Source organism: Rousettus aegyptiacus, unplaced genomic scaffold (genome assembly GCF_014176215.1).
Source record: "Rousettus aegyptiacus isolate mRouAeg1 unplaced genomic scaffold, mRouAeg1.p scaffold_m13_p_17, whole genome shotgun sequence".
NCBI lineage: Eukaryota > Metazoa > Chordata > Mammalia > Chiroptera > Pteropodidae > Rousettus > Rousettus aegyptiacus.
This window is the reverse complement of record NW_023416292.1, coordinates 38,666,263-38,689,829: the sequence shown is the minus strand read 5'-3', so window position 1 is coordinate 38,689,829 and position 23,567 is coordinate 38,666,263. Positions and strand designations below refer to the sequence as shown.

The following is a 23,567-nucleotide window of genomic DNA, read 5'->3' as shown; positions in this document are numbered from 1 at the left end:
TGTTTTAGCCATGCAGTTAGTTTATGGTATTGGAAGCCGACTTTTACTCATATGAGCTTTCTCTGGTTATTGGACGCCTTCACTATTTTGGCTAAAAGAGTGTAAACCATCTCATGATATAATCTCTTTTATCTCCTTGCTTTGTCTTTTACCTCACATGAGATCTGACTTCCCTTCCTTGCTGTCTGGGTAACCTTCCCAATTTCTTCTGAATGTATTATCATTAATATGAAAAAGGCCTTTGCTTTGTTCTAGACAATGAATTTCCTCTCTGATCAATATCTCCTCATCTCTATTCTCCCTTGCCTCTTCTTGTTCCACATATAAACCCTGGGTTTAGGACTTAACTGCCTAGAAGGGCCAAGCCACATGAAGCAAATGAGATGCAAACAAACAGGGAGGAGGGCTAAGGGCACAGCAAATTAGAGAACGCATGCCCACCCCACCTCGCCCCCCGCCACCAGGAAAGATGCACCCGGCACACAGTTACCAGATTCTCCAAATTTTCAAGAGAAGCCAGAAGTCAAAGTCGTTAAAGGTTAGCAACTAATTTAAAAATATCTTTAAAGGATGTGGATGAGCCAACATTATTCAGGCCAAACAACACAGGTCTTAGGGCCAGGTTCAGCTCCTTGGTCTCCAATTTAGGACTTCTGCTATAATTTCTTTAGTGACTTCTTGCAGAGGTGCTAGGGGATATTATGCAAATGGTTCTCCTGGTGTTCGCATTAATATGCCTCACATGGCTTTGGAGAGCGAGCCAATTTCAGGCCGGCCTATGGCGGAATCATGTCTCATGTCTTTTTTCGGCTCTGTCTGGAAAACAGATTCCCCTGGCTCAGAGAACCATTGCCCAGCTGACGGCTAACAGTAGCGTGGGGCCCCCCAAAAAGCAGAACATGGGCTAACTGCCAAAATGACTCCATCCTAGGGACGAGTCTGTCTATATTAAATAGTTTACGATGCCACGTATATAGCTCTGCAGCCACCTCTGCAGGGGCAGCCTGGTGCATCTGTCACAGAGAATCGGCAGACATCAATACTGTTGTTATCTTAGGCACTGGGATTTTATTTTCCTCAATACTTTAGTTACTTCACTGACAATATTGAATTTTCTTCTGCCTTAGTTGGGCTGTGAGACTAAATTATCAGCAGGCGCTTTAGATCCTGCTCTTGATGATTGCTTGTTTCTATTTCTGGTATCGTTTTATCTCTGACGTTCTGCTTTGGATTTTCAATTTGAGTGGTCAGACCTGTATTTTTCTTCACTGCAGAAGTTTAAGCGAATCTCTGAGGCAAGTCTTTCTATTTTATTCCTTGTTCCTAATGTGTCGGGTCAGGTTGGGCAGCAGCCTGAGGGAGCTACAGCCTGTTTCACAAAGTTTCAAAACTGCACCAGAGAACCTGGTATGGTAAGAAAAGGAATAAACATTAGACAAATAAAAAACCTTTTTAACAATACTCCAAAAGAAAAAGAAAAATGCTTAGTTAATTTTTCTGCCAAGAATTTTTTTTGGGGGCCTAGATTTATGATATGATCGTTATCCTTACTTAAACACACTTTCTCTCTTTCTCTGTTACTGAGATGGAAAATGTCTCTACGTTCTCGAGTCATGTACTGAAGGCCGTTTACTCAGGTATTTTTCTGGACTCCCAACCAAGGTTAGAACCCCCTCCACAGATTATCTCAGCTCCCTATATTTCGCCTATTACAAAATTACTTATTATTATTGTTATCGTCAATATTATTATCCATTTTTATTTTGTTAATATATGGCATGCCTTTAAAGTCCGAATGGTGAGGGTTCATGTGTCTGTCTCATTCATGGAGAAATATGTAATGTATGTCTCAGCTGAATCTATTATACTGTTATACATCCTTATCCATATTTAATTTTCAATTTCATGCAGTTCATTAATTCTTAGCCCATTTGCCAACCACTATTTTGCAGTTGCATAAACTCGTTGGTCATCTTTTTTCTTTCCCTCTGTATGTGTTTCTTCTCATATAAGATAGATTTAATTAGTTTAATGGTCAATAGTTTAATGTTGAATAGTAAACACTGGAAGAAAAATCTCTTGTTTTATATATCGTGAACGTGTGATCCAGAAATTTTTAGCCCTAACAATTCGGTCAAAATTTCTCTCATCTAAGAATATAGAATTATTAGATTAGACTGAGTTTTTCATCTATTCAATTAATCGAACAAAAATAAATATTTATTTAATACCTAGTATTTGTTTGCTAAGTGTATTCTACAAAAACGAACTGAGTGGTTTAAATAACAGTTTATTGTCTCACGGTTCTGGAGGCAAAAAGTGCACCAAGCAGCCGGGTCCTTCTGAGGGCTGTGGGGGAACCTGTTCAGGCCTCTCTCCGCAGCTGGAAGATGGCTGTCTTCAACCTGTGCCTCTGTTCATTGCCTTCCTCCGTGTTTGTCTGTGTTCAAATCTCTCTCACGCTCGCTCTCTCTCTTTTTTCTTTTTTGGTAGAAACCTATCTTCATTGTGGTGTTATTCATAAACTTGAGTATTATTAACCAATAATTAAATGAACATCAAGTTTTCTGTTTTCTGGCATAAGCGTTTCATGATTCAGTGATTCAAAATCACTTGGCTGTATCTTTAGAAAATATTTGCTTAAAAACTCTTCCCACCCCAGGCCCCTGGCTCAGCTCTTCGCTCTCCCTTGTCCTCTCCTCCCCCCTGCCTTTTTTTTTCCTCAGGGGTTGAGGGAGTCTCCTGCATAGAGAAAAAAACTCCAATAAGACTTTTACTGCTTGACAAAAAATCTAAACTAAAAAACTGACTTAGTCATATTACTTTTCTACTTTTAGTTAAATAATTCATTCCTTTAAAGTTTTTTTTCTTGTTATTGTTTTCTTTTTTTCCATTTATTTCTCTCAATAGTGATATACAAATCTCTACAGCTATGTAGAAATAACTAGGTAATAATGTAAATAATATTAACGTGTGAACTTTGTTACTCTCTAGATAGGTAAAAATCTTTAGTTACATAAAAATACAATTATAAAATGCGTTTCACCTGCAGGATGGTAGCTATGATCATTTTTACTCAATAATTTCATTTTCTCGAAATAGATCAGCTGTCTAACCCTGTGTTATTAGGGAACCGTTTAGACTTTTCCACCATGCTGACCTGAGGGATGCACAAAGCAGTGTCTTTCTTAGAGAACTTGTTAGTTGTGTTTAATTCAGTCTGGCATCCTGCACAGAGTTGAGCACAGAAGTGGTGTCATGTCAAGTGAAAGTTTCCTTGTGCCTTAGAAATAATCATTTTTCTCAGTGAGCCCCTAAATAGCTGGCGGACATCTTATTTACACTAGAGCTTAATGTAATGGTGCATTAAGCTAGTAGACTCATTAGCTTACTTTTTGCCCTGAGTTGTCACTGGGATAAGATCTTCTCTTGCGACATAGGGTTTGCTTTTCAGGTTTGACAAAATGGAAAGAAAGCCTACTTCTTTATGTCTTTATAGATATATAGAAGTAACTTAAAAATGGGTATCAGTATATTTGTGCAACTTCATGTGAATAGTATTGTAGGTAGAAATGCCACTATAGGGTTATTATAAAACAAGTCTTAGTTATAATAACATGAAACATTTCTGAAATTACTTCAATTTACATTTTTAGAAGGAAAGAGTTAACAGTGAGTCTGTAACTCTTTTCTCTGTGTTGACCCTGATCAATCTTCTTATAAATATTGAGTGATGAATTTACTGGATAGAAAAATAAATGAGGATCCTGAAGGGATTGCTATATACTGATTACTGAACCTGCAATGCTTTTAGCAGGGTATTTTTCAGAAAGATTTTAAATTGTAAATAATTCTGCATTCTCTAGGTCTCTGAGCTGCAGCTGCACCGAAGAATCATTCATTGTATCACCACTACAGAGATACGGGACCAGCAAAGTATTAAATTTGAGAGACCCTAAAACCTACTGAACTCATCCTTCTGGAGAAATGAAGCACATCCTGGGGAAAGGAGACTGGTGAAGTTGTCTGATGAACTTGGGATTCCTGGATATTTACATAGCCGATGTTACTGTTCTTTTTTTGTATACTTTGTGAATCATTTATAAGCTTGTCTTTTATGTGAGTCCGTTCGCTGATTTAGGCCTCCGCAATAGTGCAGTTTTTACAATGTTTTATTTTCTTTTGATTAAATCTTTATAAAAGTTCTGTGAGGTAGATAGTACATGTGTTATTAGCTACATTTTAGAGAGGAACTTATGCTGTGATGATGACAGCAGCAGTAAGAAATTTAGAACACAAGCAACTGTTTATTTAGCCCTTAGTGTGTATCAGCGTGCTAGGCTCTTGATCAACTCATTTATTTTGCAATTATTCAGCATGTGGAAGACTATTTACAGTGACACTAAAAAACCTTAAGCTTCAGGATGCTTCTCTTTCACAGGTACCATCTAAACCCTTGCTAGAGCTCCTAAAATAGGTTCACATAGTCATATGATTGGCCAAATTTGCCAAAATAGGATTCTTTAACCATGAACAATTAAGAACATTATCTTTTCACTCCAGCTTCTCTTTGGCGTTTTTTTCTTGTGTTGGGTGGTATGGAAGGAGCCAGCAAGGAGTAAAGTCGAATTATTTATTGGGGGTTTGTGGACTATATTTACATGGCGGGATATAATTATATAGCTTGCAGTTAATATTTAGGTATAATTAGTGCCAGTAATCCTAGTATAGAAATGGCTGTTCATACTGCTTTATGATAAGGAAAAAGGCATGAGGACAGAAGTTGTGCCATGACATAGATGCGTCTGTCTTACATGTTCAGAACCTGAAACACATTGATAGTGGAGGAGAAGCTACGTAGAAAATATAAAGTATCAGAAGCTGGTCTGTAGAGAATTCTCACAAATTTATACCGAATATATGAAAGAAATAGAACAGGACTTTTCCTAAAAATTAAAAAAAAAATTTTGCCAATGACAATGTGATCTGAAACATCACTAAAAATTAAAAAAAAAAATTACCTAAAAATTAAAAAAAAAAAATTTACCAATGACAATGTGATCTGAAACACCACTAAGCTATGGATAACCAGAAATATTTTTTAATCTAATGTGCTAGAGAAACTTATTCTTTAAGAAATTAAATTATACAATTCTCATAAGGAGAGGCAGAGATTGCAGTCCCAAAATAAAAATAAAAATAAAAATAAAAAAGATAAAAGTATTGTAGAAGTACTTCATGGAATTAATAAAAACATTGATATTTTCTAGGATTTTCTGATATTTTGGTCAGGGTCCAGTTTTTAAATTAATTGTTGTAACGTCTTTACTCATGCTAAATAGCATTTTTTTGTTGTTTTAGTATTGGTAATTTTGTATTATTTTTCTTAAAAAGAGACTAAATTTTATGTGTATCAGGACCAGGATCCACCCAATCCTGCAAGGTCAATATTATTCTCCACATATGACTAACATATGTGGGACAGGACTAGAATTCCATATAATATGCTTTTTCTATTCTACTGAGCTTCCTTTTATCTGTGTTAAGTCAATTATAAGGAAGAGAAAAAAATCTGATTCTATGCAGAAGACTATCTCCATACATAAAAGGAATAGGATAGATGATTCAGTTATTTATTCATTAATCCCACTGAGTGCCAAATTTGAGGCTATTTTGTTTACATGGACAAATAATGCAGCTTCCCCAATGCAGATTAATATGCAAAATAGTCTCTCTTATTGCTATACATTTATTAAAGTAAATTGTTGACATGTGGACCCCTTCTTGATAAACAATATTATTTCATCCGTGATCTAGAGACTATAATTCAAATAAAAATTCTGGAAATACTTCTAATGTTGAAATTCTGAACATATGTTTTAGAGTTTGTAAAATGTTTAATAATGAAAAATATCTTTTTGAAACTTTAAATATAACCTATTTTTATTTTGTAAATAGTGTATTAACATGTGGTGATTTATTTTAGACATGTGGAGAATTTAAGCAATTTAGAAGGATAATTTTCAAAAATGTAAAACTACTCTAATCTGGATGGTCAAGAAACAGAATTGAAAGTCTTTTCTGCAGTAGAGTAATTTGAACCCTATTTAAGAAAGAGAATGACCAATCCAGGTAGACAAGACTTTAGTTTATTTATACGATTCATATCTCCCTTCTTGAAAGGACATTTACAAACTTGATTTCAAAAATAAAAGAATTTCTGAATGACAAATGTTCACGTTTTAATTTCAATATTACAGGTATGCTCTTTCGTGATAAATTATCAGTTGAAAATGTTCCAGTGAAACTGGTATCAATTAATTTAACACTTCATATAAGAAATAAAACATTTATTTTCAAGTCTTACATATATTACTTAAAATAGATACAGAGTTCAATTTGTAATTTTTAAATTTTACTGCTATTTCAAACTACCTGGAAGGAAATACCTTAGTGGGGAAAAAAAGTTATGATTGTTTTTAATAAGTATAATTTTAAAACAAGCTCTGTTAGTAACAGTTCACCCATATGTTATTTAGCAATTAGGTAGGTCAAATAATGTATGATATTATCCTGAAAGAAAAGAAATAATATCTGTTGGGCAGTTGCAGGTAAAATAAATTTTGGAGACTTATAATATGTAACTTAGAATCAAATCCAAGAAATTAATTTAAAAGTATGACATCGAACATATTCATAAATAATTGCTTAGTTTCCAACTTTTAATATTAACCTGCATGATTGAAGCACACTGAAAACAAAGAGATGAGATAAGAGTAAAAAATTGTACATTTGTCTGTTTGCTTGATGGAGGCATCCATTTGTTAAAATAGCTTTCCATACACATTTTCCTGTCCAAAAATATTAACTTGCTTATTTTCCATATATACAAGCATCCTGTAAAATCCTGGACTCTGAAAAGAAAAAGATTGAGGTATAGCACTGAAGAAAGCATCAAAAATGCATATTTTTGGCTGAAATTCATCAAAGTTACTCTCAGCAGAGCAGAGTTGATCGGAGTGTGCTTCCAAAAATCTTCCAGGTTTTTGCCCTCTGAGAAATTTGTTTGCGACATCGAATAATTGAACTCTTCAACATCAATATATACAAAGGCATTTTATTATTAATCAAAGAAAGGGAATTAGAATCATCAGAAATTACAACTTTATTTTTTCATAATACATATATTTATTGCCATCATAGTTTTGCAATTGTCATAAAATTAGAGTCAGAGTTCAAAGGCACGTGCAAGTTTTGGAAACGGACACATAGATAACAGTATAGAACTGTACATATAATAATTACAATTTATTAAACACACTGTTTTAGCACATCCTTCATGGATGGAAATGAGCACCATATCTTTTATGAATATATATTTTTCTCTTTTTTTTTTCCCTACAGCACCAAAGAAATCCAAATAGGAAAAGGAGAGATGACAACTGGGAATCAAGAATAAGGCCTGTTTCCATCTCAGCCACACTATCTCTCTCTCTCTCTTATTTTTTTTTCCTTTTAATCATTTTCGAATCTTATGTGATTCTGTCCCCACAAGGGCATCAGTATTTCCTAACTGGTACAATCATATGTAACAAGTTGTTTTCTGTACCATCCTTATTCAAAACTTGCATGTGGCATAAAATGGGTTGGTGGCACCAAGGTATATTTTCTGTCAATTTCATGTGTTCTTTGTCCTAATCTTAGCCAAGAAAACAAACAGGACCAACTTCAAATCCAAACTTCTGATTCTGATCACCAAAGTCATTAATCATTACATCAACGATAGGTACTTGATCAATTTTTGGTGTATTGATTTCAATCACAGTCTTTTCATAGCCTTTTCTGGACTGTAAAGTTAAGCAGAGATAAAAATGTTATGCAATTATTTTATGTTTTAAACATGTATGTTATTTTTTAAGCTTCTGAATGGTGATAAGAAGGTAAAAAAAGGAAAGCAGTAGAACAAATGTGCTATTATCGATACAGTAGCTTTTACTCTTGTTATCACTGATGTCACACGTGGCTTTACATTTTGAATGTTGACAACTACATTTAATATTTAGCTGTAATTACCCAACGATAATACTTTAATATATTGCATAACTGAAGAGAATCTTATTGAATCAATAAATATCATTAAATATGAAAATGGATGTTGATATTGGGTCACACCCCTAAATAAATAATATAGCTTTACCATTATAATCATAATTATGACATAAATAGCCACATTTTCTTTAAAAATTGAATACAATATAGGAATTATAATGTAAGAGGTCAAAAGTCAAAGCATTTCTGCTTGTATATATTAATTTTGTAAATAATTATTAATACATTGCTTTTGGGAAATCCAAAATACTTGCTTCTTTTCGTTTGCTTTATTTTCTATTCTTTGCTCTGTGTGTCCTCTAATCCCTTTGTTGAAGGCACGGGCCTGTTTATTTGTAATTATGAGACTTCTCTTCATTCATGGGCTAAAACAATGAGCTTTTTAGGGTGCTCTATAAGTCATTTCCTTGCATGGAATTCCCATATGTGTGAAAAAGGTAGTTCCAGAGGATAAAAATAACAAAAAAGATAATAGATTATCTAAACTAGTTTCACATAGTACCAATCAATAAATCCCTTATCTATGGTATAAATAGTATAATGATAATTCCTTTATCTGTCATTCTAGAATCATGGATTAAGGAGGCAAATGAAATTTTAAAAAAATAAGTTTTTTTTTTAATTTCAAGAATAATTAGCTATAATAGTATTCAAATATCAAGAATAATTCCACAAAAATAACACATGATCCAAGCTTACCTTATGTTATGGCTTTAAAAATGTGTCTATATGTATGTTTCAGAATTCCTGTGTGTATGTATATGTGTGTGTGTGTGCGCGCGTAAATATTAGTGGTTTCTAATATACTGTATTTTAATATGTCAGTGTTAAGCATCAAATCTTAACTGATATCCATTTCATAAAATATATATGACTTAGGGCCAAATTGATGGTTACATGCTGCCTCTCTCCTTTGTGAATTAGGCAAGTAGAAATTATCCTCACCTCACAGCCATCGTATAGTGCTTTGATATAAGGGTTGTTGTCATAGGACATCTCCTCATCATTTGATCCCAGGAACCGAAGTGCTTTGTCATAGCTCCCTGATGACATGTCGTACCAGGCTGCTGACTGATGACAGTGGTAGGTGAAATTTTGCCGAGCAGAGGCAGTCAGCAGTTTCAGAAATGTCATTTGCACCATATTAATGGAATTGCCTTCAACATCTAAATATGAAAGCTGGGAATAAAAGGATAAAAAGACACATAAAGACTCTTCTTCTCTTTTATGTTATAAAATAATAAAATCACTGTCGAAAGTAAACTGATTCCAGAAGCATGTGGATGAATCAACAGACCCATTTTCATTTAATGGAAGAAAGTGTACATTGAGCATCGGAAGACCCAGAGACAGGATTTTATGAAATCAAGATTGCATCCAAACCTGAGTGAATGTAAGCACTGCTTATCTTTGAAAACATCACTTTATTTCTAATCTTCAGTTTCCTAATCAGTAAAAATTGAACACACAAAAAAAATTGTTTTGATTTCCAGGAAATCTTTCATTATATATAAGTGTGTGTCTTTTTAAATAATAGAGTGATAAAATAGTGAAACAATGAAAACAGGAATCTCAGTGCAATGTTAAAGTTAACTATTTTCATGTTGTTTTATTTCACTTACTGCTTAAACACTTCATTGTATATCTACTTGATCCAAATAGTTAAATAGTTTCCTGTATTTTTCATTTTGGGGCCATAGTCTTCTGAGGAATTTTGGTCTTCTGGGTTTCAACATAGACCTGCCTGTCTGTCCATTCTTAGATGACCTACTTATTCGTCATTTTATCTTCAGCACCAAGCATAATGCCTAAGATGATGCAAGTGGATATGTATTGCATCAGGAAACATTTACGTTATATTTAGACAAGGAAAATAATCTCTAATGCAAATTATTAAAAACTATCTTTTTTTAAATCAAATTCATGGACTGTTTTGTGAGGTATAATTGACATATCTGGGGTCAGCTGAAACATATAAACTTAGGTTTTTAAAACATTAAGAAATTCATCCAGGTTAGAGATTAAGTCAATGGAAAGGAAGTTATCTATGACTTTCCTTCTTAATGTTGATTTTACTTAATCCTTACTGATTAACTGTCAGATGATGAAAATCCTTGTGAGGCTGGAGGGGAGAAAAAGCTATTTAGGAAATGCACTCTAAGGGAAGCAAAACAAAACAATAAAAAATAAAACCACACAAACAGTTCTGTGTATGTATTTTTAAATCATTACAGATAAGAATGTAACATGGACATTTAATATGTAACCTGAGGACTGAATTAGAGAATTATGTCAATTGGAGAACACTAAAAGTTAATGTGTATATTTATATAGAATAATAATTATATAATTATCATCAATGGAAGACAATAGTTTTTTTAAAATATTAATTGAAAATCTGAATAAGTGATTAACTTTAATTTGAATATATTCTAATTAATATTTTAAACACACACGTACATACATATATATATTTAAACAGCTTTTAAATACAAATTTAGTTTTGGCATCTAACCTTAAAATCTCTCTAGAAAATTAACAGTGCACTGATAATTATATGAAAATATTTAAGTAAACTTGAGCTATAATACAAATAGAGGGTCAAGTCAGTTTATTTTAATTCCAAATGTAACAAACAAGAAAAAAAACACATTCCAAAAGTTCTTATCGAAATAGAAAACAGAATAAATTAGATTTTAAGCAGAAAGAAAATGAAATAGTTGGAATCAGAGATACTAAATAGATATTATATTCTCTATACCTGAGTTTTCTAACATAATCCATTTTTATGATATCTATCTCAGGTACTTAATGAGAAGCATACTTTACTTGATCATATTATTTTAGTAAATTTAGTATGTTCCATTTATTTTGATACAGAAATTTTAAACTTCTCTAAAATACCACACTGGTCTAAGAGATATAGGTAGAGCAAAGTAAAGAACATATGGAGCCCTGCTTAGTATAATTTGACTTTCATAGTCAGGATCTAGAGATATATAATTTGTGCTTCATTTATGAAGCTCCAGATAAACCATTTCATGTTGAGATAATAACATACCAGTTTTCCTCTCTTAAATTCACTAAACCAGCTTCCTGGTTTCTCTTTTGGCCATGATGAAATTCTTACCTGTTACAAAGGAGCAGAAAAATTAAAAAGTAGGTAAAAATAATCAACAGTACTATTTATGTATATCTCAGTAATTTTCAGTGAGACTAAGATGCTAAAAAGCTTTTTAAATGGTCTACCCTGAATTACACAAAGTGAGATAAAGAGCATAATTGAAGATGGATTCTGTGATTTCCCATTTAGTGAAGACTGAGTCATTTTCTTCCTGTTTTCTTTAATTGCTCAAAAAAAAAAAAAAAAAAAAAAAAAAGAAGGGTGGGGGAAATAATCTGGCAAAGGCCTACTAAGGGCTGTAGGGGACATTGGTGGCACTCTTAGATAACCCCTTGAAACAAAACCCTCACAATACCAGCTGGCATCAGCCATCAAGGCTGGTACCATCAGCCAAAGGAGGCATCCTGAAAGTATCCAGCTTCAACTAAGAGCAGGATGCTATGGAAAAGTCACTGGCAGAAAGCTAGGCTAATCATTCCCTGCTGGGACGAATGTTTAAAATCCTTTACAAATCTACATTTATTGTTTTGCTTTGCGAAGATCAGCAAAATATCAGGGTATATAAGGCCTCACTATAGGGAATTTGTGTAATCAGTGTAAGAGGCATTTTCCATTTCTCCACTTGTCTCTGGGGGCTAGAGGCATTTTGTTGTGCTTTGCCACAGGCCGAATGTGGCTGGAAGGTTTTGTCTCCACCCCTGTCCCCACCCTTTACTTACAAACTTAACTTCTCTCCTAAAGAGATTAGCCACACATAAAGCTACTTGTGTCTCTGTATGCTCACGTCATTTGTTAAAAGAATGTGATTTATTTAAGGAATACAAATAAAAGCAAAATTTCCCATCTATGCAATGTTTGAAGAATATAATCATGCTAGCGAAAAATCTTTCCTTATGTTAATAATTTGTCTTCAGCTTTAAAGATAGAACTCAAACATATTGAAACAGCTACGTGAAAATCAAGAAATGTGTTTGAAGAGACGAAGCATTTAAAAAGTACACAAGTGTAAAGAATACTCTTATGTAAAAAATTAATTCTTTATAAAATTGCATATTTTCAGCATAATATACAGCTGTGAGTTCTATCATGTGGTAATTGAAATGAAGAATATTATACACGCACTAAAATTTGAGAATCAGCTGTGCTGTGTCATGGGAAGTCATAGAATTTTAGAGGGTAACCAGGTGCAAAAAGAATACATCTGGGCAAAAAATAAAGAAGAGAAGTATTTGTTAACTCTGTATATTACTTTGGTGCCTTATTCATGTTTATGCAAATGAAATGCTCTAATTACCTTGTAAGAAAAGCAGATAAATGAAAATATGACAGTATAATTTTCCTGTTTAGTTCAATATTGCTAAAACATGGCAGGTACTGTCAACAGTCACCACCAAACAGGTTGGTACTTACTCCCTCAGATTTTTTGTCTGGATAAATGCATGTTTCACCACCAGATGTGAAATTACAGTAAACTTTGAAGGAATCTCCTGAGCAACCTTGGTTCGGATCAATCCAATATTCACCTAGAAGCAGGGAAAAAAATATATGTCATAGACAAAAAGCATTTAGATCAAAAATCAAATGCATTATATATCAAATTTTATTAAAAAGAGGAATAAAATAAAAAAAATATTCATAGGTTGTTTTCCACAGAAATTTCTTTCTTGCTTTTGGTCATTTTGGGGTATATGTTTGAATAGTTGAAGTGACCCTTTGTCTTGTCCACCTCAAAGCCATGCAAATGCCCCCAGACACCCTGCTTAGGACACTGTTTTTTGTCTTTATCGCGCTTATTACTTTTAGGGGTCATTTTCAATGTCACCTCAAATATTAACATTCTATTTATTTATGCGTAATGAACTGCATGCACATTAGAATCAGATATACTGAACCTTATGTTCCACATTTATTATTTACTGCTTAAGTCATCTGAGAACAATAACGAAGAGATTTGTAACAATAGAGGTGATAGTATCTACTTGGCCACAAGGATCATACGTTTACATTACTTTATAGCAGGAACTTCTTCTTGTAGTAAATGAACTCAGGAAAAAAAATAAGAGATAAAAAGAATCCAAGATTTTAACAACCAGAATAACCATTCTTAATCTTTGATATTTTTATGGCTTTTAGGAATATGTAATTCTGAATTATGTGTTAAGCATTATTTTTATTTTATTCAGTTAACACTGCCATTAAGTATTTTTTTCAAATAACATTAATAGCATAATTGCTAAGCTACCTTTATTCAATAAATTCAGTATATTCTAGATACTATGTTCAAGTAATATCTAACTTATTCATCTCTCTTTGCTACTGTTACATCCCTTAATCAAGCCACCATAATCTCTTGCCTAGATTAGTACAAAGCTTCTTAATCAGTCACCTTTGATTCCATCTTGTTTCCTTCCAAATTGCTTCAAGTCATTTTCTACTTTGCTCTCTATCATTCAGCCATAGAGACCTTCTTTCATGTTCTTGAAGACACCAAGATCTTGTCTTCTTCAAAGCCTTTCAAATCTCCTCTATCCTCTGCTGGCAATACCCCTTAGATCCTTTGCATGATTGGCTATCTCTTTAAGGTTTTGGCTTAAATGTCACCTCCTCAAATATTAACATTCTATTCATCCAAAGTGGATTCGTCTTTTAGTTATCTAAATATCCCTTTTTTCATAGTATCTGTCATAATATGCTATTATTAATACTTAGGTTTTTCCCATCTCCATCATTAGATAATATTAGCTCATGGGCATTGTTCTTTCTGCTTCTCTGTGAATCCCTGCATGAAGAACAGTGCCCGACACTGCTAAGTAAATACATAAATATAAGAATAATAAACACATCAAAGAATTAATAAAGTAGTTATTATATGGAAACTACGAGGAATTATAGTTCACAGTGAACTTTCCATTCCCAGAATTTACAAAATTTTTCTTGACTGCTCAGGTTCTGATCAACCATATATTGTGATGGTGTCATTGTTTTCATTTGATTTTCAAATGTATATGATTACTTTAGTTAGATCAGAAGTAAATCACTGAATTAACATTCAACTAAACATATCCCTCTCAAATAAACATATTATAAATAGGACGACCTGCGTTATCGGTGTGTGTAGAATCATTAATAACTACCTGTGTTTTTGCTTTAACGGGCTCGATTAACATGGCAGGATTTCATGACATTCTTCCATCATGCTAATAGCAGTTTCTGAATCATATTAAAACTTTTTATCTGAACTGAGATGTTTAGATTTCAGTTAAACATTAATTATATGATTGATAGGAAAAAATAGTATTGTTCTGAGAGTAAAAAGAATGGCAAGGTTTTTCCACATAAAGTGAGAGATTTAAAAGTAGATAAAGGTCTATCTCTTGTTAGTTTGGTAAATGTGTGAATTTAGTCAGATAATTTAGGATACCTGAAACTGTTTCCTTAGAATGGGTATGTAAAGGTTTTGTCAAATAGTAAGTGCGATAAATTATCCCAATTATTATTACAAATAAATTGTTCACAGTCCTGGTTATTTTGGATCAATGAAATAAATTTTTACTCCAAGCTATCCTAATTCTTAAATATTCTATTCACCAAATCATTGCTAAATTGATAGGTCAAATATGATTCAGTTATGGTATTTGATCTTATTAATTTTACTGCTTTTAATGTAAAGTAAGTTTAGATATATGATATAATCATATAGTAATACACACATGTGTGCACATATAACACCCATTCTATGATAGTAATTACAAGGCAAAATGCCTCTAATCATCCAAAAATGATCTTGTCATAATTTAATGGAACTTTATTTAACAGACCCAGATTTCCCAAAGCAGATCTTGCATTATGCTGTGTAATTGATGTTTTTTATCTACGAGATTGGAATTACTAATCGTTTGCTTTAGTTTTATTTGGAGACTATATTAAACATTTAACTAGAATTAATGAGCTGACAATGCACCTCAGTAACTTAGAGGCTCAGTACATTTGCTTTGTCTTGTATTATTAACATACCATCTGGGAAGTCAGGATGGCTGAGTTGCAGATCTTTGCAAGTTCTGGCTGGGTTGGTCTGAGTACCCATTGGAAACTTCATATGCTCGATGTCTTGTTTCAGGGAATTGAGGGAACCAAATATTTCCTCCATTCCATCTGAGTAATCAAGGATATTATCACCTGCATCTGCCTGCATGCTTTCGGTATGTCGTCTTGTTTTTTTGGGTGACAAAATTGGTAAAGGCTGAATGACTTCACCAGGTGGACCCTGTAAAAGAGATGATGTGCATGTGATTGTTTCCTAAGGTAAATATTCTGCGTATCTTATCACCAGTATGTCATAAATTATCGTTACAGCTCTTCAATGTTTTCTCTATTTTCACTGTTTTCTGTACTTGTTACTATATATATTCTATATTATAAAATTTGTAAGTTCTTTTAAAATGTCTAGTGGATATATTGAGGTAGGCACACAAATCAGATGATTTCTGGACCTTTTTCTGTACAAGAAACATAGTACAGATTTGTGTGGACATATGTTAAATGCATTGTTTTCTTATGTATTAATTAGTTCTCATATACATGCCTTATCATCACAACTAGATTTTGGTCTCTGAAGATTATAATGCCATTTTAAGGTTCTCGTGTATCTAATGAATTGTCCACTATGCTTGATAATGATTTATATTATGATACATTAAACTTTCAAAAATATACATTAGCTTATTTCAAATATATATAACTTAAATCCTTACAAATTAACAAATAAAAAAAATGCAACCGGACTTGAATTTACATGTGTGTAACAGTGGAACTACACTAAATAGTTAATCCATATTGTTATGGGCTGAATTGTGTCCCACAAAACTTCATATATAGAAGTCCAAAGCCCTGGTACCTCAGAATAATCCCTTATTCGAAACGGGGTCCCTGTAGAAATACTTAGTTAACAAGATAAGAGGGCATTAGCATGGGCCCTATTCCAATATGACTTAGGTATCCTTATAAAAAGGGAAGATTTAAGCATAGAGACTTGCGTAGACAAAAGATGATGTGAAGAGACATAAGAAGACAGCCATCTGCAAGCCAAGGACAGAGGTCTCAAACAGACCTTCCCCCCACAGCCCTCAGAAGGAATCAAGGCTGCCAACACTTTGATCTACGACTTTCAGCCTCTAGAACTGTCAGCCAATAAGTTTCTGTCATGTAAGCCACCTAGTTTGTGGCACTTTGTGACGGCAGCCCTGGCACATTAACACACATTTAATTTGGAAACAAGCTCAGGAAAGGAGACTAAAGTTTTTTCACATGGATCTATCATTTAATAGATCTGTGAAGCCTGGAAAATGTCAGTAGTAGTAGTGGTAGTTATTATTACTTTTATTATTATCATTATATGCAGTAGTTATAAAATGCCAAGCCTCTGAACTTTTTTCTTTATTCCTAGTGTCAGATAAAAATGTAGCTTTGCGGCATACAATCTGTTGCTTTCAGGAAAATGTGACATACAAAATATAGTTTCTCCAAAAACTAATAGAAACAAGATATAATTAAGGTATCATTATATTCAAAGAATGAAACCAATTAAAAGACAAGTCTCGGCATGTAGACATGAGAACTTAATTAATGTAGTTGCTATTTCCTGGAAAATCAGCACTTTGACAGAAGGCACCTTTTCATCTTTCTTATGACTTCAGAGAACTCACTGGCAGTCTCAGGCTGCCAACTGCCAGGACATCACTCTTGATGCCATGTACCTACCGGAGGCCCGGGAGGCCCTGGAAGACCACTGTCACCCTTCTGGCCAGCAGGTCCCTGTTTAAAAGGAAAAGGAAGAAGATAAATAGAGAACACGTCATTTAAGGAGACTTCCCTGAAAAACAAAACGCCAACGGGAAAGGTACTTACAGCAGAGCCTTTGGTGCCTTTTGGACCTTGAGGACCCTAGAAAATGCAAATCGAATCGAAGATTAAAATGTGGAGAATTTATGTCTCTTGGGCATATTTATAAGCTTACTTTGTAGAATAACTTTTTGCCAGTACATACCGGTAAGCCTGGAGGACCAGGTGGACCTATGGGACCAGCAGGACCTGGAATTCCCTGTGGAGAGAATCATCCAAATTAAAGAAGCTTCCTCAGCTGCTCCATTTTCATGTTTTTAATAACAACACACATTGCAAATTTAGAAAATGCAAAAAGACCTGAGAATAAACTGACTATTTTTTTTCCATTTTGCTTCAATATCTCTATATATTTATATTCCTGCAGCCTTCAGCATAAAGATTTGAATTGTTAGAAATTCAATAATTGTTTGTGTAATTAACTACTGAATTGTGATTTTTTTTTTATTCTAACTCAAGCCATATATTTTTAATTTATTTAGTCTCAGGTTATACAAATTTCTTTTTGAAAACACCATTGACTTACGGAGATGAGAATAAAAACACTCTAAATCACTTTCTTGGTGAAATTTAAAGGAGTGTGTGCACATGTCTGTGTGTGTATAGAGGGGAAGAAGTAGGAAAATATATCTTTCCTCACCCCGTCACCCTTTGCTCCTGGAGTTCCTTGAGTTCCAGGGAGTCCTCGGTCACCCTTCTCACCTTGTTCTCCTGGAGGACCGATCAGGCCTATTAAACCTGGATGTCCCTTTGGAAGGCAGAGAGAAAAAAATTAACAATATGTAAATTTTAACCATATATTAAATTATAGTAAAAAAATAATTGCATATTAAGTTTATAAAACATAAAAGTAAAAATTTAGATAAAATCTTTAACCTTTCTGAATAGAATATAGGGTTAACAACCTCTTTCTTAACACCTAAACAGCGCTCCCCAACGTTTTTGACACCAAGGAGCGGTGCTCCTATGAAAACCTAATTAATGCCTGATGATCTGAGGTGGAGCTGAGGCGGTGATGCTAGTGCTAGGGAGCGGCTGCAGATACAGATGAAGCTTTGCTCCCTCCATCTCCCATCTCCTGCTGTGTAGCCCGGTTCCCAACAGGCCGCAGACCAGTACTGGTCCATGGCCCTGGGGGTGGGAGACCCCTGATCTAACAGGATCATTTATTGCTTACATTAAGTAAGACCTTTACTAAAGGTTGGGAATATTATGGAATAAATGCTTTCTAAAAATATCATCTTCAGTGTTTCATTTATTTAAAGGGAATTCCCTCAACTAAAAGACTAGTAATGACCATTTGTAATATTAGTGAAATAAACAATTAAAAATTCATTGTTTTAATAAGCATCCTATTTTATATGAAATAATTTCTATCCTTCAGAGACCTTGCAGTTTTAAGAGACATTTGGAAGCTTAAAAATAATCCAAAAAATATTAATGCCATTCTAAACAGGCTTATTTTCTTTAATCATTTGATGCAACTCAGCATACTTTATGGGAAATCAAATTACTATTTGAAAGATAATCTAGTTTAATTTTTTTATTTTCATGTTTAAAAACACTTTTTAAAAAAATGGGAATTTTGTCATTCCCTCTGTTTATTTTCCAAATAGGTATTGTAGTGTAGACATATGCTTTCTCTATAAAGTTCCTACAGGAAGACATTGAGAAACTATGACTCTGGCACATTTTCACTATTACTTTGTATATTTTCTCTAAATTTATCTGGGAATCTAAGGATTGACAGCTTTTCCTTGGTAAAAAAAAAAAAGTGAAGATATTCTTTGAAATTTCCTTCCAAGTGATCTTAATCTGCAAAATTATTGCCTCTGCTATTAAAATATCAAAATTGTAATAACACGATCTTTTTTTCTCACCTTCTCACCCTTGGAGCCGGGGTCACCCTTGAGACCTGGTAATCCAGGAGGTCCCTAAATGGTGAGAAATAATAAACATAAATAACATAGGTATGTATTACAGAATCATATTACTATATATAGGGCAGGTTTGGTTTTGGTAACACAATAAAGTTAAAAAATAACAGTGGTCAGTGTTTATATTTCAGGATTCTAAATAATTTTGTGCATTTAAAATTCCATGGTTTAATATTAACCATAATAATAAAATATAATAATGACAATTTTGATTAAATAAATATAAAGTCAGAAATAGAACATAGTTTATATGATTTTTCAGTTGAGAAGGATCAATTTTTAATTGCACTAATTTTAGAAGGCATTACCAAATTATATATCTATTCAATCACATATTTCAGTGCTAAACTCAAATTCAAAGGTTACAATATTTCCAGTAACATTAAAAAAAAAGTCAATACACTTCTGATAGTCGAAGGAACTTTGGTAGCCACTTCTCCTACGTAAACTTTCAGGATAGTAATTTTAGCTATAATACCTAAGCTGATCTAAAAGATTTGTAAATTTAATAAGGCAATTTACTTTTTTCATATAATCCTATCTCTATTTTAATAATTTAACTTTTTTTATAGTCTAAGAGTAAGGCATTTACTCATTTATGCTAGCATATTTTTATGAAAAGAATGGCATGACTTCCTTAGTCTTGACCCCTGCCCATGGAAATATTCATGTTGATGATTTTCTAACAAACGTGTTTATATTAAAATCTGTTTACACCAAATTGAAGGTAATGCAAAATAAAATACTTCTGAAATTACAAGTGAAACTATGCAGGCAACAGATTCTGTCAGAGGAAGTGTAACCAACACTAAAAGATGGTTTGTAAGTATGTGGTTGATGAAACAGGGCCAAGATAATGCTACAAAATAAAGGTCACTACTGCCTACAGCAAGTGATGCATCAACAAACAAAGACAAAATATTCATATAGTTTCTCAATGAGTTTGAGTTCTTTAAATGGTGTTGAATTATTTGAATTATAATTTCAGTAATAATTTTTAATATGTCACTTAGAAAGGGATTGCTTTAACTTTTACCAAGCTACATGATCATGAGTCTTCCCTACCATGTCTTCTACATGAGCAATATTTTTCCCATCTATCTAGATACTTTGAGTCTTCAGTATAAAAGACTACATTAAGTCCCAGCCCATCATTTTTGTGAATTTAAAGTGTTAAGAAACATGATGTAATATGAAAAGTGTGGGTTTACAATAGGATAAACTTGAAATAGAAGCCAGTCTCTCTTATTAGTGATTTAAATTAGCTAACCAAAAGAGCTTCTGTTTTCTCATCTATAAACAGGAGGGATTATAATTTCTATTTCATAGGATTACTGTGAGATTGAGTAGACGAGCCCTTTCCATTTCATTCTCAAGTCTGTTCCTCAAAATGAATTCTTGAACAACAGGGGGAGGTAAGAATAGTGCTAGTATAAGTTAGTCCTGTGTGACCATTGTATCTAGGGCTATTGTTAGATACATTTACATTTGTTTCAATTCATGAATGAATTTGAAATTCTCTAAGTATTGATATAAAAGTGGACAATATTCCTACATCTTTCTATAAACAACAGGTAAAAATTATTTTCATAGAAAGTACGTACAATTTTAAATGTGAACACACATAGTAGTATTGTTCTAAAAAGGAGAAAATTATTAATCCTCAGATATGAATTTATGTTAATCAGTTTAGATTCTCTTTTGTATAAAAAGTCACGTACTTTGTTAAATTTCTGACAGACAAAAAGGAAATGAAAAGAAATTACCAAGTTTACTTTCAGGTATATTCTAAAGCTGGGTTTTAACCCTAGACTCTCATCTAATTTACTAATACCCTGTCTAGTGGATCTCAAAGTGTGGTCTTCATACCAGCAGCATAAACATTATCTGTGAATTTATTAGTAAAGCATTCCTAGGCCTCATCCAGAACAACTGAATCTGAAATTCTGGAGTGAGACATTAGCCATCTGTTTCACAAGTTTGATACTTATTAAGGTTTGAGAAACTTGGCTCTGCAGAGTTAGGTCCTAAATCCAGTTAAATCAACATGCAAAATCAGAGCAACGCAAAGGATCTCATTTATTTTAAAATAAAAACAATACCTATTTAGTCATACTATTTTAATCATTTTAAAATTATGAGAATATATTTTGCATCTACTTTTTTCTGAGCTCATCTGATATGCCTGATGAATCATCAGTTAGAAAAATAATATTGTCCCATAGCACATTTTAAAAGGAAGAATATAAGTGAATAATGGAAATGATCAAATAATTTCTTGAGGTCATGTCACCATCAGGATAGATGCCAAAGACTTTATGTTAGAACAGAGTAAAAAAGCATTAAAAAGTAGTTCTAATAAAAATGTAATTGCATGAAAGAACTATATATTTGAACCACTAGCAGAAACCATTTAAGAATATTGGTTAAAACTGACCTATGTCAGTTACCAAAAAAAAAAAAAAGAATACAAAGCTATTTAAAGAGGCCAGATTGTTTTCTTTCTTCACTTCTCATTTTATATTTAAACTCTTTCAGAAATGTTACATACTTTACAGAAATTTGGCTTTAAGTGGGCAAATTGATAAGGATGCTGCTCGTTGGGCATCAATACTTTAATCACTGCTTCATTCAGTCTCGAGTCTCCCACTCATTAGTTGGGTAATTGTAGATCTATTATTATCTCTGAGCTTTATTTATAAAAGTATTCTAATAATAATAACTGTGTCATAGTATTGTGATAATGAAAGAAAAAAAGGCTAAAAAGAGCATTGCATAAACGGTGAAGTATAATGTAAATGTTAATTATTATTCATTTTTGATAAGCTACAGACAGTTATTAATCAGCTTTCTCATCATATTCTAATAGTAGGCATTAAAATGCAAAAAAAAAAAAAGAAGGAATACTAGGAATTCTAATTGCTTAGGCTTAATGAGAAATATACTAGACATTATTTGTGTTTCTAATGAATTTTAAATCGTTTCTATAAATGTTATTCATGAAGGAGTTAGAGGAAATGATTATTAATTCCTCTAAGCTACTAATCTCTTATGAAATTACAAACTATATCTAAAAGGAATTTGCCAAGCAAAATCAGGTTCTTATCATTTTCATCAGCTGGAAACAGAAATTGGTGAAGTTATGATATTAATAGCAGCTATGAAAACCCTATGAATCTAGAACATATCAAAAATATTAACTCTGCATTTAAAAATGTTATTCCAAGTACACATATTTTTTATTCCCCCTTTAGGATATTGTAAATTGAAAAACCCTAGGGAAATACATAATTCATAAGTAATAAAGCGAAAAAGAAAACAGGAATAATACATTCTTAAGTGTCTAGAATACACAATCGAATACTTTCCCCTGTCGTATTATGCTTTACAGAATATTTGCTTTGATATAAATCTCAAAACTGTAATGTATTAAAGTTTAAATAAACTGCAGATCCTATACTTTATTCAGAATGTAATATTGAGAAATAATATTTAATTTGGTGCAAAGCAAATGCTTTGTCGTTTAAACCTGCTTAATCATTATGGAATGCTACATAGATCAACCTTGTTTACAGATGGTTTAAATATAGCATTAAAAAAATCAAACTGCAATGCAGTAACCCATCCTACCATTTATTCAGGCATTTATGGTTTGAAAAATAAACTTATCAGATTATTTACTAATACGTGAAAAAAAGAAATGTATGATAATACTAACGTAAATTTGTCCAAAGTTGAATACTGGAACAAGTAGATTTTTAAAATGAAAGAATATAAAACAAAGCAAAATAAAAGCTTAAAACTAAAACACATGCTAATCCTGTCTTTAAAAATAAAATGAATTCATTTAAACTTCATAACATTCCATAATAGATGCTATTAATCTTCTCATTTTACAGATGAGAAACCTAAAGCTTAGCAAAATTGAATAAGTTGAATAAATGTCTCAAAGTCATCTAGGAAGCTAGTGTTAGTGCTTGTTTTTGAAACGAGGAAGCGTGGCTTGAGAGTCAGTAACTTTAACCAGTAGGCATGATATGCTAGTTCTCGCTGTGATCAAAAATTAATTGTCTACTAAAATAAATCTCTCTTAGTTGAGTTCAGAAGATCATTAAATTGCCATAAAAGACATCCCGAAGATGATTTCTCTACCCATCCCACCTCATGAGGACCAAGTGCTATTTTCATTAAAATTAGATATCATAATCAAACTGTTTGACACTATGAAAAAGCTACAATATGTTCTTAAAACAAGCAGCCAGACAAAGGAATGGCACCAATGTTTCTCAATTCTGATTTTCATTTTACTCTGCATAAAAGGATTTGAGTTGTTCAGACCCTTCCTCGCTCAGCAGACTCACGTTTACCTAAGAGTAAGAAAAATACAGTTTTGCAAGCCGGAATCAGGTGGTATGCCTGATGGTTTTATTTTTAATGTTAGTTGAAGGAAATCTCCAGCGTAATGTTTTTTATTTCATCTGGAGAAAGGTCAGAATACT

At 32.8% G+C, this 23,567-nt stretch overlaps 1 protein-coding gene across 2 annotated transcripts in view; it reads right to left on the bottom strand.

Moving 5' to 3' along the window:
* Positions 1 to 7,099: 7,099 nt before the first annotated feature.
* Positions 7,100 to 23,567, bottom strand: part of COL11A1 (collagen type XI alpha 1 chain) — a 169,676-nt gene continuing 153,208 nt past the window's right edge. For both annotated transcript variants that reach the window (XM_036235133.1, XM_036235132.1), the window contains exons 58-67: positions 19,012 to 19,065; positions 17,772 to 17,879; positions 17,277 to 17,330; positions 17,138 to 17,173; positions 16,991 to 17,044; positions 15,248 to 15,497; positions 12,644 to 12,756; positions 11,171 to 11,239; positions 9,055 to 9,288; positions 7,100 to 7,847 (exon numbers count right to left, since the gene is read on the bottom strand). In XM_036235133.1, the coding sequence (XP_036091026.1) occupies positions 7,701 to 7,847; positions 9,055 to 9,288; positions 11,171 to 11,239; positions 12,644 to 12,756; positions 15,248 to 15,497; positions 16,991 to 17,044; positions 17,138 to 17,173; positions 17,277 to 17,330; positions 17,772 to 17,879; positions 19,012 to 19,065 (1,119 nt within the window). In that variant the 3' untranslated portion in view covers positions 7,100 to 7,700. The remainder of the gene's footprint in view (positions 7,848 to 9,054; positions 9,289 to 11,170; positions 11,240 to 12,643; positions 12,757 to 15,247; positions 15,498 to 16,990; positions 17,045 to 17,137; positions 17,174 to 17,276; positions 17,331 to 17,771; positions 17,880 to 19,011; positions 19,066 to 23,567) is intronic.